The following is an 18,968-nucleotide window of genomic DNA, read 5'->3' on the forward strand; positions in this document are numbered from 1 at the left end:
GCTCCGACACTGATCATGTAGCCTAGCGTCTGGGCCTCGGAGACGGCACTGATTGTTTCTGAAGGAGGAAAATAAAACAAGATAAATTAATCACCTGCCTCGGTGGTGTAGTGATCAAGACGCTCGCCTGGTAATCAGGCGAGCGTGGGTTCAATTCCAGCCGAGGTATGGAATTTTATTCTCAATATAAATTGACAATTTGACCACAGTAACAGTGGTAGCTTACTGCTGGAGTAAAGGGACTTTTCAGTCCTATGCGAGCAGTATAAATAAGCACTACTATTACATGTTATTATTATTAATCAAAAGGAGTTAATGGGAGAACGGCGTGAACGACCTGGTATTCCAGAGTTAAAGCGCTCTTTGAAAAAAAAAAAAAAATAATAATAATAATAATAATAATAAATAAATAATAATATTAAATAAAATAAAAATAAAATTAATTTGTTCGAATTTAATCTTTAACAAGCCAGTCTATTTCGCTTGGAAGGAAGTGCTCTTATCTTGTCTTGTCTTATGGGCGCTAGGTCGCAGGTTCTATTTCCGCCCGGGGCGAAGTTTATCTTAAACACATAAGGCGCCTGACAATCGTCTATGCTAGCGCCATCAGATGGACGGTGTTTAGCACGTTTTGAGTCTGACTCGATTATTTTACACTGCTGCTCCGATCGAACTCTAGTCGTTTCGGCTGTACTGTACGAGTAAGTCCTATTGGGACCGAAATTTCTACTTACTCTCACAGCGTGGTTCGTCTCCAGACCAAGATCCATCCTCCATACACTTCCTCAGATACGGCCCTATGCGTTGATACTGCGGTACGCAATGGTATTCCACTGCACTGTTGTAGGTAGTCGTTTGGTTCATGATGATGACTCGGCCGTTGTCTATGCTACCCGGATGAGAACAGTCGATGGCCTTACACGTGGGTATGTGCCCGGACCATGTACCTCGCTTAGTGCAAGTGCGGGTGTAAGAGACTTTTTGGGTGTTTTGCAACCTAAAGATACCTCGGTGGTAGTAAAAACGCTTGCCTGGTAAACAGGAGAGCGCCGGCCTCGTAAGAGACTTTTTGGGTGTTTTGCAACCTAAAGATACCTCGGTGTTGTAGTAAAAACGCTTGCCTGGTAAACAGGAGTGCGCCGGCCCCGTAAGAGACTTTTTGGGTGTTTTGCAACCTAAAGATACCTCGGTGGTGTTGTAGTAGAGTGATAATAATAATCGATATTAGGAGTCGATATCTGATGTCGATGCCTAGTATCGATTAGGAGAATCTTAGTTAGTTGAGAAAAGTGTGAAAGCTCAAGGACAAAATATTGTAGTTTGTGTTTTTAAAATAATAAATAAAAGTTTAAAGTTAATTACCTAAGTAATTGTGTTATGAATTAATACTGTAGTATCGCTACCCATAAGAAGAGAGCACAAACATAACAGGTGTAGTAGTCAAGACGCTTGCCTGGTAAACAGGAGAGCAAGGGTTCGTTTCCATCAGAGGCATGGAATTTTATTCTCATTTGTTTGAGAAATCGACCTTATAATGGAGCTCTAAGGCTTATGTGTTAGTGGTTACCTTCCACTCAATAGTCTGTTATTATTAAACAAAATTAATAGGTCCATTGACTCGATTGTGATTATATTCTTGTAATTTTGGCCCTCATACTGACTAGGTATAAGCAGTACGCATACCTATAAATTGTAATTACTGTATCTTAAGATGAAATTGTTTATTCACGGGCCTCAAGCTCAGACCGGAGCTCTGAAGCTGGTAGGTAAAGTCTAAAGTCCAAAGGTCAAATCTTTGGTTTGTTGTTACCTCTTGGCCGGAGAGGTCAAGAGGCTAAAAAATAATTAACACTGAACTATACAGCTGCTTGCTAGGTTTTACACAATACGGGTGATTGCTGCCTAAGCTTATGGAAACATGACTTGTAACCTTTTAGTTCCAGTTCAGCCCGATCTTACCACAGAGAGTTTTCAGGTAATTCAATTCAATTCAATTCAATTATTCATTTATTGAACATAATAATAGATATACAAAGGTGTTTTTCCCAAGTCAATATTGACTTCTAAGAAAAACTTTTTATATTATTCAACGCTGAATGAAATAACTTCTCACACAATAAAAAATTGTTATGAAAAGCCCATTCATTCAACGAAGATTACAATATATAAGATAGTACATAAAGTATATAAACTATAAAAATAATAGCAAAGTAGATACATATAAACGTATAAAATGTAACTAAACTAATTTAATATTTTCAATATTTGTAAGAAGGTAATTTTTCAGTTCTGAGTAGCTGTTTAGTTGGTTAAACATATTCATGCTATTTAGAAAAGTAGGTACAAAATATTCAGGTGTTTTCTTACCATAATTTGAGTTTACTTATTGAGACTTTTCATTACCTTTACACGTAGGCAGGCCGGAGCTCCACGTTCCGTTTTCCAGACACAGCCGCCTCGCGTGTCCTTCGTTTCCTCCGGGTAAGCGATTTTATAGTCTTATTGAGACTTTTCATTACCTTTACACGTAGGCAGGCCGGAGCTCCACGTTCCGTTTTCCAGACACAGCCGCCTCGCGTGTCCTTCTAGCCGATAGTTCTCATCGCATTCATACAGAACCGCAGTGCCGTAGTACGTAGCGTTGGACGTGAGGGTGAAGCCGCCATTGGGGACGGTCTCTGGATTGCCGCAGTCCACGTAGATACACTCCGGCACTGATCCCGACCAGGAGCCGGTGTCCTCACAGGTACTCAGTGGCTCTCCTGGGGACGGAATAAAGTAACTCGGTTAGTGAAAGTTCTCGGTATGTTTAATTTTTTTACCCCCTACTACAGAGATGTCTTTGGTGGCTATTACCATTAATATTTTTTTATACATGTATTATTTTTCCATCCTTTTCAATGGTAAACCTATGTCGGTATGTATGTACTTATGTTTGATGTAAATAAATGAGGCCTGTTTAAACTGTTGGCATAATGGGACTTTTTAGTCTTAGCGACAGTATAAATAAGGTATATTAAATAAAAAATAAATAAATAAAAAATAACAATGTCCCCGAATGAGTTTTCCTTAAGGAATGTTCGAAGTTTAATCCTTTTCTAGCGGTTTGGGAAGTGGACTCTTTTGGTAATTTGCCCGCAATGCTGAATAGCTGAATAGTCATAATCCGATTCTTTCAGTTTTTTGGACTAAGCCACAGTCTGACGCACTTTATCCACTAGTAGAGGAATTAAAGGCAATATCAGCTGTAGTTTAGCAGTTATCAGTAATGCTGTTTGGCTAACCCGTGGGCAACTCCTTAACTTCAACTCCAATTATCTCAAAACGAGATTCATAATATGTGTGGCTTAGTCCGTTCTTCCTCTCGACCCTTCATTTTAAAACTATTCGCTACTCACCTTCCACCTTATACCCCCGCTCACACCTATATTTGACCAGAGCTCCAATCTTATAGGTGGCCACTGAAGAGGCCGAGTCTGCAGTCTTGATGAGAGTACGCCCGTATAGCCGATCGTTTCCCGTCACGGACAGAATACTGTGCGCGGGCAGCGTAGGCTCTGGACAACGGATTTCTGAAAATGGAGAAGAAAAGAGGTGGTTGTTGAATTGGTTCTGGTTCTCGCGTGTCGAGGTAATCTTTTGGAGAGCCATGTTCCCCATTTCAAGTTACGAAGTCGGAGTTGGCTTCAATTCTGGATTGAACTGGGTATGTAATTATGAATAAGCTCAATCCTAAATTTAACCCCCGCTCACACCTATATTTGACCAGAGCTCCAATCTTATAGGTGGCCACTGAAGAGGCCGAGTCTGCAGTCTTGATGAGAGTACGCCCGTATAGCCGATCGTTTCCCGTCACGGACAGAATACTGTGCGCGGGCAGCGTAGGCTCTGGACAACGGATTTCTGAAAATGGAGAAGAAAAGAGGTGGTTGTTGCATTGGGTCTGGTTCTCGCGTGTCGAGGTAATCTTTTGGAGAGCCATAATCCCCATTTCAAGTTACGAAGTCGGAGTTGGCTTCAATTCTGGATTGAACTGGGTATGTAATTATGAATAAGCTCAATCCTAAATTTGTCTCAATTCTGATTTGGTTTTCGTTTTTCGTTCGCATTTCAGGCAATTTTACGTCCTCACAAGGCTGAGTGCCCACTGCACCCCGAAAGTGCAGTGCGGTCGCCCGTTTAGCTACCAACCGTTGGGTTTGCTCAATCAAAATTGCTCAAATAACTTCAATAATCAGTCGAAAAGTGCCTTTAAAAGGTGCGTCGACCGGCCATCGATGGCCACACTGCCTCGATAACTTAAATTGACCTCGTCGATCAACGGCTACGTTTGAACACACCTTAATATCCTTTGTCGCCTTACCTTCACACTTGGGGGCGGTGTCAGACCAGACTTTGCTCTCCAGACAGGATCTCCTAGGATGTCCCACCAGTCGATAGTTCCGAGAACAAGAGTACAGAACCTCACTGCCCAGATAGGTAGTCTCGTTTAGGTAGGAGATGGAGCCGTATGGAATGGCCGTGAGACGACCACAGTCGATGTCTGGAAAGATAAAATGCGTTTGACAAACTTTTCTTAAATCTGATTTTGAGGTGCTTGGGTAATAATAGATAATAATAGACTCTTGAGTGGAAGGCAACCACTAGGCGAGGTTAACGCCATAGGCGTTTTCTACCACCTAACCCTTAGAGCTCCATTTATTCTATTCTATCGTATCGTATCTTTATTTTTTTTTTTTTAAAGATGAGTGTTCCACCGCCGTTTTTATTTCGTAGCAATGGAACAACTGCTACATTAGACGAGGCGAGCGTCCTTGACCACTCGCGCCACCGAGGGCAGGGTGAGGTTGGTTAGGTTAGAAGCAAAGCTTCACAGGAGAAAAAGTCGGTATGAAAAACCAGTACAACATTTTTTCATTGGACGTGAGGATTTCTTTCTCCTACGACAGATTCTTGATAAAATTCGTTTTTTATAAATAGCCACCTGTTTTGTCAAATGCCATCAACAATTAGCCATTTTCGGAAAAAAAAAACCATGGTAAAGGGTGTGTCCACATCGGCCCATTGATCCGATGTCGGACTGAACCGTCCACACTGCCTGACAAACATAGATTCACCTTCGTCAACGGCCGGTCAACTATGTGTGGGACACACCTTGCACTTTCGGAGTAACAACGAAATAGACAAGAAAGGCACAATGTAATACATATTACATAACTTACATTGACATTGTGGTGACATGTTGTCCCAGTCCCCCCTGTCGTGGTGCGCATTCAACGCTAGCGGCTGACCGTACGAGTAGATTGCCCCAGGTTCACAGTGGAATTCCAGTGTCGAATGAACATTGAGGTCGTACCCCACCACCATATGCGCGCCCCTTTGGGTACCTCCGGCTCTGGAACAGGTGATCACTGAAGAGAGAAGAAAATTAGGGTTATATTGTAAATGTAAATGCAGTTTCTTTGTGTTATTATGTCAACAGCTTTGGTGCTCACTGCAGCATTGTAGGATTTTTCCCAATATCTCAATAATCCTAACATTCAATGTTTACCTACCATGCTGGCACCGGTCGCTATGCGCATTTATATGTCATAGCTACTCATTTTCCTCACGAGGCTGAGTGGGCCCTGCAACAGCCAGTCACGGAATCAATCATTTGGATCATACAAATTTCTTGACCCCGCCGGGAATCAAACCCGGGTCTCCCGCGTGCAAGGCGAGCGCAATGACCACTACGCCATGGGAGCAATCAGGGTTATATTAAACAGAAGACATTGAGAGGTCAAATAAGAAAAAAGGGATGGAGAAGGGAGGAGGCATTAGGAGGGTATGGAGGGGTAGGATAAAGGAGGGTAACGCCGACCCCAAATAAGATTGGGATAAGGTGCAGTAAAGAAGAAGATGATTGAGAAGTTAAACAAGACTGCTCAGATAATTCAGTAAGGCAATCTGATCTAAAATACTCCGAACATATTTCAGCAAGGAAACGCTGCAAGTGTTTTTGGTGCCCACTCTCATATGGTGAGGCAATCGATATGATCATATCAGACTTTTTTTTTGCCTCGCCATTTCGCTAGATTTTCAACCAGCTACTTAGTTGACTTGTCCTGTTGTCCTGTCCAAATAGCCCTAAACTAAAATGGACGCGGCACACAAGGGATCAAGAAGAGACCGCCTTAACATACATAGTTGATTTTACCCAGCCCAAGCAGGACCGGCGAAAGTATAAATTATGTATAGGTATAAAAAACTGTGTATAAAAACTGTATAAAAGACTGTGGGGGTGTAAAAAGACTTTTCAGTCCTATTCTAGCAAGATCAAACCTGGTATCATTCGTGTAACTTACATTCACAGAGATGGCGTGTCCCGGTACCACTTTTCCATCTCGCAATCTGCACACTTGTCGTCTCATAGCTCCGGCTCCAGCAATAATCATCCATCCACAAACTAATTACTCGGCCACCTGAGCCCATGCGCTGTGTACCATTGAGTAAGGAATAGTGGGGAGGGTTGTCTGGTTCAGGCCGGATCGGCCACTAACCGAAGGCCGTTCCGGGATTGGAACGTGTTATACAGCTTGACGCGCAGAGGGTAGCGGGTTGTATCTGTTTGCCGGTATTGTTTTTTTTTTTTTTTTTTTTTTTTAGTATTTTTAGAGAGGCAACATTTCTAGACAGTATGAGTAATTCAAGTAAGTACTTTATTCAAGAGTCGTCTAAAGATGAAAATCCTTTTGGTAAAACATCTTAACAGCCTTAACAGTCAAAAGGGAAAAGTCTTTTTTCCGTGTACTTTTAGTGTCTACCGGCACCTAACCTAGTCTGGGCTTTTAACACAGCAACGAGTGCTCATGATAAAGTAGGCTAAGGAAAAGAACTTTAATCCATTATTCTTTTCCTTTGAAAAGGAGATATTGTAAGGAACTTTGGATATAAAAGCTCGATTCACTTTGCTCCACACTTTGGCTACCTCCTAGCTCAACAAAAATCGACACAAATCTCAAGATAACTCACATTGGATCCAAACAGTATAAAGCCGGGTTCACACGAGTACGTCGCTACGGACCCGGTCCTTCGGCCGCTGGTGGTGACAATGCCGCCGCTGATCTGGGGCGGCTCGGCGCACCAATCAAACAGACATTGCGGCTCCGTGCCATTCCATTTGCCGCCATCACCACACACGCGCCGCGTTTCACCAATCAGGGTGTAGTTCTCGTGACATGCGTAGATGGCGACTGCGCCGTGCGTGGTGCGCGTGGTCTCCAAGGTCACCGTACCGTGCTCAATGTGCTCTAGCTTACCGCAGTCCACGTCTAGGGAGAGAGAAAGGTCGAAAATTACAAATTAGTCTTATTATTGTTACTTTAAAGAAATTGTGACAACAGAGGTCTTTTCGTCCTGAGAGTGAAGGGAGGAGGACAGGATAGGAGAAAGCCAGTTGTTCAAAGAACGAACTTTATCTGTTTAGGATAAAGTTCGCCCTCAGGCGGGAAAGAACTTCTCTGTGAAACCATTATCGAATTGGTCATTGAGTTTGCCTCGACTGCAGAGAAAATATATTCGGGATTCGAAGCCCGAGCTGTAAAATCCAGTCCTGTGGTGCAGGGCTGATTCGATAGTTTTCCAGGAGTCTGTGGTGGACCATTTCAGCATGTACCTAATCTATTCTCATACTCAATCGCTCATAGCTTTCCCTAAACAATTTGGACAAAAATAAGTAGAGGACCAGATTGGGAACATCCATCGGCTGAAGCTGAAAATCTGCAAAGTGTTCAAACATCTTAAGCTGCAAAATTCTCAAGGTTCTTACATTGACAAGTAGGAGCTACGCCAGTCCAGAATCCTTCCTTGCAGGTCCGGGTGGCACTACCCACCAGCATATTGCCTTCAGGACATGCATAACTGATAGTACTGCCCAGTTTGGTGCTGACAGTGCCCACGAATGTCGTGTTCACATGCCTGTCGGGACTACCGCAGTTTGCGGGATCTGGAGGGGAAGAAAGAGAGATTTTTATTTTATTTTTTAGATTGATTGATTTCGATTGATTGAATAATATTTCTTCTTTATTTCACAATTATAAAGAGGGTCTAGAATTCCTCGAATAACTTCTTTTGAGTGCTTGAGTGAACATTTTTAAAGGCCTTTTCAAGGACAAATGATTTGATGTGGCTTTTCTTTAAACATTTCAACTTTAGAAAAATATTTCTGATAATTATCTGATGAAGTGAGAGAGAGAGAGAGAGAGAGAGAGAGAGAGAGAGAGAGAGAGAGAGAGAGAGAGAGAGAGAGAGAGAGAAGGGGTCCCCGAGGGAACTGTCAGTGAAACTAAAACTATGTACCTAACTAGGGAGAAAATAGAAGAATAAATAGAGGACTTGCTGAATATACTCAATGAACTACATAGTTCAGTACCTATTACCTACCTACCTACTGTTATTAGTTATTAGACCAGTGTTTCTTAATTAGTTTGGGCCGCGGAACCCTTTTCAAAAGGTGAACATCTTTGCGGAACCCTGAACTTTCAAGATTGCACCCATAGGGTAAATGACTTTGAAGGTAGCGCGCCGTCCGGGGCGACCTTGTCTGTTTATCCTAAATATCCTAGAGCAGTGTTTCTTAATTAGTTTGGGCCGCGGAACCCTTTTCAAAAGGTGAACATCTTTGCGGAACCCTGAACTTTCAAGATTGCACCCGTAGGTAGATATCAAAGAAACGGAAGAAAGGTATCCCCTAGTTCAGTGTTTCTTAATTAGTTTGGGCCGCGGAACCCTTTTCAAAAGGTGAACATCTTTGCGGAACCCTGAACTTTCAAGATTGCACCCCCCAGTGTTTCTTAATTAGTTTGGGCCGCGGAACCCTTTTCAAAAGGTGAACATCTTTGCGGAACCCTGAACTTTCAAGATTGCACCCCCACAGTTCCCTCTATCAAACCTCTAAAAAAAGCTGTATAAGATGGAATACCTAGTCTAAGATGGTCGTTCTGAAACTGCATTTTATCTAGTGTATGATTTTTCCAAAATATCTCGCGGAACCCTTGCCGTCAGCTCGCGGAACCCCTAGGTTCCGCGGAACACCAATTAAGAAACACTGTCCTAGAGAGACAAGGTTCTCGGAACGACTGGCTTTCTGTTTGTACCTGCGGAGGAAAATTTAAGGTAGGGCGATATTAGGGAGGTTTTGCAACCAAATTTAGCATCCACTGAACTGACCCATTTAACGTCATTTGAAGAAAACTCGGTTCTGCGCATGTGTTTCTGTGTTTTTGCAGAAACGAGTTTTCGTCAAATAACGTTGATGAATTTAATAATTAACGGGACGCTAAATTTGGTTCCAAAAATTCTCAATTATCTGTTTATCCTATCCTAAACAGATAAGGTTCGTTCTCGAAGCGACTGGTTTTCTCCTATCCTGTCCTGATTCTCTCTTCGATTCCACCCCGAAATTTGTTACTTGTTACAGTTCCTTTTATCAAACATCTGGAATAAGTTCTTTTTGTATACATAATATGTTGAATTAATGTACGTAATGATATACATAACAGGACTAAGAACCTAAGAAGGCTACTCGTATTGAGTGTACCAACCTGAAATGAAATGAATAGACCTAACGACCTTGCCACTAGTGGGTGTAGACTGTAAGAGATACATAGCATACGAGGGTGGATCAATAAGTACCTGTGTTTGAGAAAATGGTGCAAGATACCTACATGTTTTGGTTCTATTTTTCAACTTAGTCTATACCTAGTTACATAGATAAAGAAAAGAATCGAATTGTAGACTCATAGATCGGGTACTGATTTTACGAATTACTTTCCTGTGGGGCAGTATGAGCTTGAACACCCAGTATACGAGACCTTGTTTAGACTGCTGGGGTAAAGGGACTTTTCAGTCCTATTCGGGCAGGATAAACAAGGTATATTCTATTCTATTCTATAACTTACTGTGTTGACAAATCCAGTGGAGATAGTCCAGTTTACATCCGACATCGTTCCATAACCATCCCCTACCTCCATCCAATACCACACAGTTCTGTTCTCCGTTGTAGTTGTTAGGCTGGTCCTTACCCCAGGATGGTTTGGTTACAACCTCGCCTGAAAATAAAATCAGTTTTTAATACCTACTAACTATATTATGTAGCCAGAGGCGATAGCACGTTGAATTCACCAGTTCCCTAAGGATCACTGACGTCAAGCAACGATGCGCGTGGTTAGTATCCGTATGAGTGACTATCTAGGAATTCTAGACAATCGCGTGGTGCTGGCTTTTCCGGCCCCGCTCAGGCTGGGTATCAGTAAGCGGGTAGCTTGTCGCCAAATGGTGGGTTAAATCCCTGTCACAACAGTGACGTTCAACGGTTCAACCTCTATAAAATCACATTTCCTTCCTATAGGATCACAAGGCCAATTCACTCAGTAGTTGTTATAGTTCCCTCTATCAAACCTCTAAAGAATGACCGACACCGAAGCGAATACAAGAGTCCGTCCCTTATAACTTTTTATTACTATTGTAATAATAAAGGAAGGACGGACTAGAAATCCATTTTATTGTTTGTCCGTATTCCCAGAAGGTCGGTTCACTCACCATCCACCCACTTCCAGGTGCGGGCCGTGATGCCCGGGTCCTTCTGTGCCCCGATCCACACTAGGAGTGTCTTCAGGCGGTCCTTCCTCCTCTCCAGCTCCCCTAGGAGGAACGTGTTCGTTATCCCCCTGAAACCGTGCACCAGATCACCGCCCGATGCTTGGCACTTGGACCGCGCGTCGGCAAACGATGCGCCCTTGTCGATTCAAATTCCTCAAAATAGCGTTTTTTTGGGGTGCTCACGTCATCCTTTGAGGTGAACCGCTTTTCTCTGATCCAAATTTTCAAGTTAGAGAACAGAAAATAATCATAGGAGTCAAGTTAGTTGAGTAGGGTGGTTGTAGCAACAATTCCTAACCAAAATGGTGGAGTTTAGCCTTGACAATTGTTGAGGTGTGGGACGGGGTATTGTCAATGTGGAACAGCAGTTTTTTCGTTACAAAATGGGGGCGTTTGAGCTGCACTGCTTCATCAAATCTTGTCAAAAGTTCAGTGGAGTTGTCGTTTTACCTTTTTTAAAGACGCCCATGAGAATTATTCCTTTTGAATCCCAGAAAACGGTCAGATCTGCCGGAAAATCACTTTTTCGGCCGATTTGACTGATTTTGCCAATTGAAAAGGTTGTGAACAAAATATCTCAAGAACGCTTTGTCGTAAAGCGATGAAATTTGGAATGCTATCCCGGTATGGTCCAAGGACGCGACTGTAACAATTTGGTAAAAATCCAGGGTTGTAATGATGGATACAAAACTCATACACGGTCTCAACTCAATGCAAAAATTCACTTGGATTGCGTTTCCATAGGTCTAGGCAAGCCTTTGAACAAGTCACTTGCTGTCAGTCGCGGCACCCGGCGGCCTTTTCCGACGCGCAACGGTCGGTGGAGAACTCTGAAAGGGAAGATAAGGATATACGAGAGCTGGAGCGAGAGGTGATTATGATATTCCCCCTGCTATGGCGGCGGAAGAAAAATTGGTATAGGAGGTTGCAGTACTACAATAGTCCTAAACTAAAATGGACGCGGAACACAAGGGATCAAGAAGAGACCGCCTAAACATAATAATCAGGAGCTTACCGGTTCAATCCCAGTCGAAGTATGGAATTTTATCCTCAACATTGTTTGATATAATTCAACCACAGTAATAGTATGTACTATTCTACTGCGGGGCTAAACAGACCTTTTATTCCTATTCTAGCCGTTTTTAAATCTCTTTAGTACTACTTTAGTCTCTTTAGCCCTGCAGACAGTTTAAAGCCGGGTCTCTACAATTTCTGGTTTACAACCAACAATCTTGAAGTAGTTGTGAATCTCTAAGAGCCTCATCACTCATCATTACCTAAAATATGGAAAGCTGAAAATAGATAGCTTACCATCTGTGGTGAATATCTCGACTTCACACAGAGACAGGGAGCCTTCTACTCCAACCAGCTGGATGAACATATCAGACTTTTTTTTTGCCTCGCCATTTCGCTAGATTTTCAACCAGCTACTTAGTTGACTTGTCCTGTTGTCCTGTCCAAATAGCCCTAAACTAAAATGGACGCGGCACACAAGGGATCAAGAAGAGACCGCCTAAACATAATAATCAGGAGGTTACCGGTTCAATCCCAGTCGAAGTATGGAATTTTATCCTCAACATTGTTTGATATAATTCAACCACAGTAATAGTATATACTATTCTACTGCAGGGCTAAACAGACCTTTTATTCCTATTCCAGCCCTGCAGACAGTTTAAAGCCGGGTCTCTACAATTTCTGCTTTACAACCAACAATCTTGAAGTATTTGTGAATCTCTAAGAGCCTCATCGCTCATCAGTTAAAATATGGAAATCTGAAAATAGATAGCTTACCATCTGTGGTGAATATCTCGACTTCACACAGAGACAGGGAGCCTTCTACTCCAACCAGCTGGATGAACACATTCTGACCGACCAGTGTGCGGGCACATGTGAACGACTTTGTGATACCTTCCTCTGTAAACACGAGAAGAACATTTTAGTACAAAATGTAGCTAAAAAACAGGTAACTATATGCCTATATCGTACATAGATTAATATTATACCTAATAAACTAATAGGTAATGCTTCTATGTACCTATGTCATCTTGTTATCGGATTTACAACTCCGCACCGGACCGATGAGTCCGTTTTACAAGAATCCCTGAAGTTACGTAACGTCACTTCGCATCACGTCGTATCGCTTGGTGGTCTGAAAGGGTGACCATTTTACTCAGCCTCTTGAGGACAACCGCTGCTCTACCTTGTTACGAAATGGCAAGGTGGCTTTAACCAGATAAGCCTGATCAGCGTTGGTCACCCCTACAGAGGAAAAATTATCCTAAGAAACCTTACCTACCTTTTTGAGAGCTTTATTTTTTCAGTGGCAAGATTTTCACCTCTGGTGTGAGTTTTTCTACCCAACCACACCATTACCACTAAGGCTTTCTCGTTTTGCAGAATCTACCCACATTGTTATGTAACTTGTCCTACCCGTATGTTCCTGGAACTTACCTAAGGTTCCTGGAAACCAGGCACACAGGGGATTCTTCTGGAGATCAGTACTGTTCCCGACCCGGATTTCCAAGTCTTGTAGTGGCTGATGACCTGCAAGATGAAATCAACAACATATCATTATCAGGTCAGAGTTCAAATTAAAGCCTGACACACAATGCACCAGTTTCCCATGAATTACTGAAATTAAGGAACGATGTGCATGGTGATTTGCTGGAGAGACCTGCCTTATTAAAAGTCGCAGGAAAGGGCTGGTGGCTTGCTCAGACCTTTCTGTTGTCTCTGCCTATGTCCAACTTTTTCATAGGGATAATTAAAGGTTGGACAGCAAAATATTTATTGACATATCTGAAGGTATTTATTATTAATATTTGTAATCATTTATTAATAACTACCTACGTATTTTACATAAATTAAACTCCTAATGATACGTTGGCATATAAATTTATCATTATCAGAGTTCAAATTAAAGCCTGACACACAATGCACCAGTTTCCCATGGATTACTGAAATTAAGGAAAGATGTGTGTGGCGATTTGCTGGAGAGACCTGCCTTATTAAGTCGCAGGAAAGGGCTGGTGGCTTGCTCAGACCTTTCTGTTGTCTCCGCCTATGTCCAACTTTTTCATAGGGATAATTAAAGGTTGGACAGCAAAATATTTTTATTGACATATCTGAAGGTATTTATTATTAATATTTGTAATCATTTATTAATAACTACCTACGTATTTTACCCACTAAGGCTTTCTCGCTTTGCAGAATCTACCCACATTGTTATGTAACTTGTCCTGCCCGTATGTTCCTGGAACTTACCTAAGGTTCCTGGAAACCAGGCACACAGGGGATTCTTCTGGAGATCAGTACTGTTCCCGACCCGGATTTCCAAGTCTTGTAGTGGCTGATGACCTGCAAGATGAAATCAACAACATATCATTATCAGGTCAGAGTTCAAATTAAAGCCTGACACACAATGCACCAGTTTCCCATAGATTACTGAAATTAAGGAACGATGTGCGTGGCGATTTGCTGGAGAGACCTGCCTTATTAAAAGTCGCAGGAAAGGGCTGGTGGCTTGCTCAGACCTTTCTGTTGTCTCTGCCTATGTCCAACTTTTTCATAGGGATAATTAAAGGTTGGACAGCAAAATATTTTTATTGACATATCTGAAGGTATTTATTATTAATATTTGTAATCATTTATTAATAACTACCTACGTATTTTACATAAATTAAACTCCTAATGATATGTTGGCATACAGTCAAACAAATGTCTTTGGGAGAGGTATGTCTGACTGCATACTTGATCACCTTGTGAGGTCAGCTTCCCTATTAAGCATACTCAAATGTCCACTTGCCTAGTTAGCTTGGGATCTAGTACGCCTGCCTTCTACCTTCTAAGCGCTAGGTCGTGGGTTCGATTCCCGCCCCGGGTTGGACAATGGACATTCCCCTACAGCTCTACACACAGATAAAGTTCGTTCTTGAAACTTCACTGGCTTTCTCCTATCCTGTCTTCCTTTTCTTTTCGATTTCGGAACGATAAGACCTCCGTTGTTAGAGTCTGACACTCGTATTTATGAACAAGAATGATCGTTCTTAGATCAGTCTCAAGTCAAAATTGACCAATCAAATGCCTTGAGACTATGCTTAGCACGAACTTAAGAGCCAGCATTTTGTTCATAAATATGGGTGTTAAAGTTCCCTCTATGAAACCTCTTTTTTTAAGTTCTGATCAAAAAGTAAAGTTAAAGGAAAACCTTGAAATTTCCAAGGATAATCGCGAGTACTTGTGGGAAAAACCTCTATTGGTATTGGTATAAGTAGGGACATTGGCTATAATAAATGAATATCACTGCGAAATGAAATATCACTGCGACCTGATTAGATCTTTTGTGACTAAAAATCTTTTAGGGATAAACCGCTAAAAGACCCCCTAAACCCCTAAAAGAACAACTTACCGCAACAGCCGCGCGTGGTTATCCTCACAATCCGGATAGGGTAGGGCCGCATAAGTAAAAGGAAAAACTTGAAATTTCCAAGGATAATCGCGAGTACTTGTGGGAAAACCCCTATTGGTATTGGTATAAGTAGGGCCATGGGCTATAATAAACGCCCTATGTCACTGTGCCCTGATTGGATCTTTTGTGACTCAAAATCTTTTAGGGATAAACCCCTAAAAGACCCCCTAAACCCCTAAAAGAACAACTTACCGCAACAGCCGCGCGTGGTTATCCTCACAATCCGGATAGGGTAGGGCCGCAACAAGTCGACCTGCCACCAGGGTGACACCTCCTTCTGGGTCTCGGTGCACCTCTTGCCGTCGTGCACCGTGGTGAGTTCACCGTCATTAGCGTTGGACGACGGTGCACCTCGGATGGTCGACGACTGATTGGTGGGTCGCCTCAGAGCGACGTTTGTACCTGCGCAGGAAAATTCGGAACTTAGGGTAAGGGTAATTAGATTGGGAAAAGGTGAAGTAAAAGAAGAAGAAGAAAACTTGGAAGGTCGACCTTTCCGCTTCCCGGGGCGATCCTAAACAGATAAGGTTCGTTCTCGGAACGGCTGGCTCTCTCCTACCCTGTCCTAATTCTCTTTTCGATTTTGTTCCGAAAGTTGTTACAGTTCCTTCTATCAAACATCTGCAATAAGTTCTATGTACGTTATGTTGAAGTAATGTAATGTTATACAAAACAGGACTAAGAAGGCTACTCGTATTGAGTGTACCAACCTGAAATGAAATGAATAGACCTAACGACCTTGCCACTAGTGGGTGTAGACTGTACGACATACATAGCATACATAAACATAGTCATACATAAGACACACATACATGATACCTGCTGATCTCGGTGCTTAAATTGCACGTCTAAAACTGGACTATAAACTTGTGTGGTAAATTCAATGACATTGCTGGTTCTATTCACAACTCAACTAAGTACAAACACAGAGTTTATGACCGATCATAACACATTGAGCCAAGTATGGTGATGACATGAAGATATGGTCAACTCCCATGGCGTAGTGGTCACTGCGCTCGCTCGCCTTGCATGCGGGAGACCCGGGTTCGATTCCCGGCGGGGTCAAGAAATTTGTATCATGCAAATGACTGATTCCGTGACTGGATGTTGCGGGGCCCACTCAGCCTCGTGAGGAAAATGAGTAGCTATGACATATAAATGCGCATAGCGACCTGCGACCGGTGCCAGCATGGTAGGTAAACATTGGATTTTAGGATTATTGAGATATTGGGAAAACCCTACAATGCTGCAGTGAGCACCAAAATTCGGATGTCCCACTTACAAAAAGGTTCGAAAAAGGTCATTTTTTGCGGACTTTAGATGCAGCCCTTTCTATCAGGAGAAATTCAATAGATTCCAGTTGGAAATTGAATTGAAAAAATGCTAGTTTTTTAAGAGATGTTGCAAAAATCGCCTAAGATAGACTATTCACATGTTTATTTGGTAATGGTTCACAAAAAATAGTAAAATTCATTGACACAAAGAAGTATCAAACCCGTACAGAGGGAACTGTAACTGCTGAAGTCTTATCTTCCCGAAAGTGAAGAGAGAAAGAAGACAGGATAGGAGAAAGCCAACCCTACCGAGAACGAACCGTATCTGTTTAGAATAAAATCTGTCCCGGGTGATAATTGAACTCGCAAATAACTGTTGAATTCCTAAATTTAATATGTTTGTGTTCTGTCTGCAGCCAACAGTGCAGATGAAGTGCGGGTCTCATCAGACACATGGAAAGCCAACATTGAGAAAGTTAGATGCAGAGCAGCAGAGCCAGACAACATAGAATCGATAATGTTCTCAAATCACATATACGATTACGTATGCATGTGGTTACAACATAACATATCAGCGCATTTATGAAGAAGAAAATATGTTTTCTATGGACTTACCTTCATTTTGTAGTGATGGGAAACTTGTGTATGTAATTACAAATTAATAGTAATTATTACAAACATCTGTGAAACTAACGTTGAAAAAATTAGAACAAATTTTTCATTTATTTATTTATTTCTTATAGAAAAAGTTTTCAGATTAAAAATAAGAATAATTGACGCACCTAAATAAATTTAAAAAAAGTTGACGCACATAATAAATTGAAAAAAAAAAAGAAATGTTTGGTACCAGGTTTTAAATATACCTAGACAAAAAAAAAAAAGTATCCGTATATATTATATATAAACCTAATTCATAGAGGGAGCTTACAACGCCAGTCATGGTCCGATCAGGCCTAATATAGAGTAGACCGGAGAGCAAAGAGCATAGCAAAGAGCATAAACTTTTTGCTCTCAGTTCTATACGGTTTGAAGTGGTCGCTCCCCTTTCCCTGCTCTATGCTCTCTGCTCAACTCTGTTTTTAGGTACACTGAGAAAATAACTGGGGTGCCGGAAGTCCAATCGAATGTCTGGGTTCCGAACTCTAATATTGAACTCTAAAGCTCGACACTACTAGAGCATTCCAACACCCTAAATCAGGGGAAGTAGGTAACCCAATATGTAAGAGACATCTTCCAACCTAACTTGTCGCACCCCATCACTAATTTTTTTCTCAATATAGCCCAAGCCAAGTAATAGTCACATATTATGCATGGAATAGAAGAGGTGTATGAGCAAGTTCTCATGTATGTAAATGAGTAATAGTAGTCAAGTACTCACCTATACCTATTTATAGGCGTATTTCTGCAGTGAGAAAAAGATACATAGGTTTGGTTTAACGGGTATCATGAGAACGCTATGACTTACAACTAACAATGACTGATAGCTCATAGGAAACCAATAGCTTACCCATACATGAAATGAAATTAGAAAACCAATTCATACAGATTGTATATGAGTTCCAAGCATCGAATGCATGATTGAATCATTTCCCACGGATTTATCAATGTTTCCACTAGGAAAATTAGAAAAACACATCTCTATGTCTCGGAACTATAAATATCTAGGGCAGGAATACGGTAAAGGTGTGTTCGAACATATTCGACGTCGATCGACGAGGTGAATCTATGTTGTCGAGGCAGTCTGGACGGTTCAGTCGATATTGATCGACGCCATCGATTATGTGTGGACACATCTTTATACATATTAACGTGCAACTTATTACGCCCGACTCTCCATCCTCCATCATTACTTTTTTTCATAGGTTTGTTTTTTCAGGCGATTACCTACACGCTAACTTTAAAAGTTGCACGATAATAAGACGGGCCTTAAGGTCCATCTACACCACGGATCTTTTTTTTTATTATTTTTTACATATTTTGTGTACCTACCTTTCCACGTATTTTCGAGCTTCAAATACTCCAGTTATCCGATTAGAAAGCAACTCAATCATGCATGACTTACATGACACATGGGTGTCATGCATTACACATTACAGCGTACATGGTACAACTGTGTTGTGGTTTCCAAGGCAACTGATTCCTGTACCACCGACCCACTGACCAAATTTGACCGTAATAATAATGCTAGTAATTCTACACTCTTGACTGAAAGATTGCCATCTGACCGTACCATTGTATCGTCTTGAAATACAGTCAAATGTGGATAACAGGGAACAAAAGGGACCGACTGTCAAAATGATAGAGTTTATTTCTTCTAAATTTAATCTCAATTTTTCAAACACAATCAAAGCACTTGACTGACGAAGCTGTCAATACAACTCACTTTACTGCTTCAAATATCGTCACGTGATGACAAATGCCAATGTGTGTTTTTTTTTTCTTTTCTAAAAACTTGGAAGAAAAAATCAGTTCTAAATAATCCAGGTTCGCCTGTACCAATATGTAGCTTCACCGCAAAGTTTCAACTTACCACAGAACGGTAATTCTCCTGACCAATGTCCGGACGATGTACGATTAACCGGTAT

At 41.6% G+C, this 18,968-nt stretch overlaps 1 protein-coding gene across 1 annotated transcript; it reads right to left on the minus strand.

Annotated features, from left to right (window-relative positions):
• Positions 1–4: 4 nt before the first annotated feature.
• Positions 5–18,968, minus strand: LOC103517071 (sushi, von Willebrand factor type A, EGF and pentraxin domain-containing protein 1; the record flags this gene model as incomplete). The annotated part of the gene is given in 16 exon segments (XM_026829300.1): positions 5–58; positions 735–997; positions 2,510–2,762; positions 3,399–3,572; positions 4,364–4,543; positions 5,223–5,411; positions 6,348–6,537; positions 7,015–7,313; positions 7,811–7,987; positions 9,942–10,091; positions 10,582–10,819; positions 11,440–11,471; positions 12,433–12,555; positions 13,906–13,998; positions 15,302–15,511; positions 18,914–18,968. Coding segments are annotated over 16 exon segments (2,680 nt in total), but the record flags the coding sequence as incomplete, so codon positions are not given.

Source organism: Diaphorina citri, unplaced genomic scaffold (genome assembly GCF_000475195.1).
Source record: "Diaphorina citri unplaced genomic scaffold, Diaci psyllid genome assembly version 1.1 scaffold1739, whole genome shotgun sequence".
Lineage (NCBI taxonomy): Eukaryota > Metazoa > Arthropoda > Insecta > Hemiptera > Psyllidae > Diaphorina > Diaphorina citri.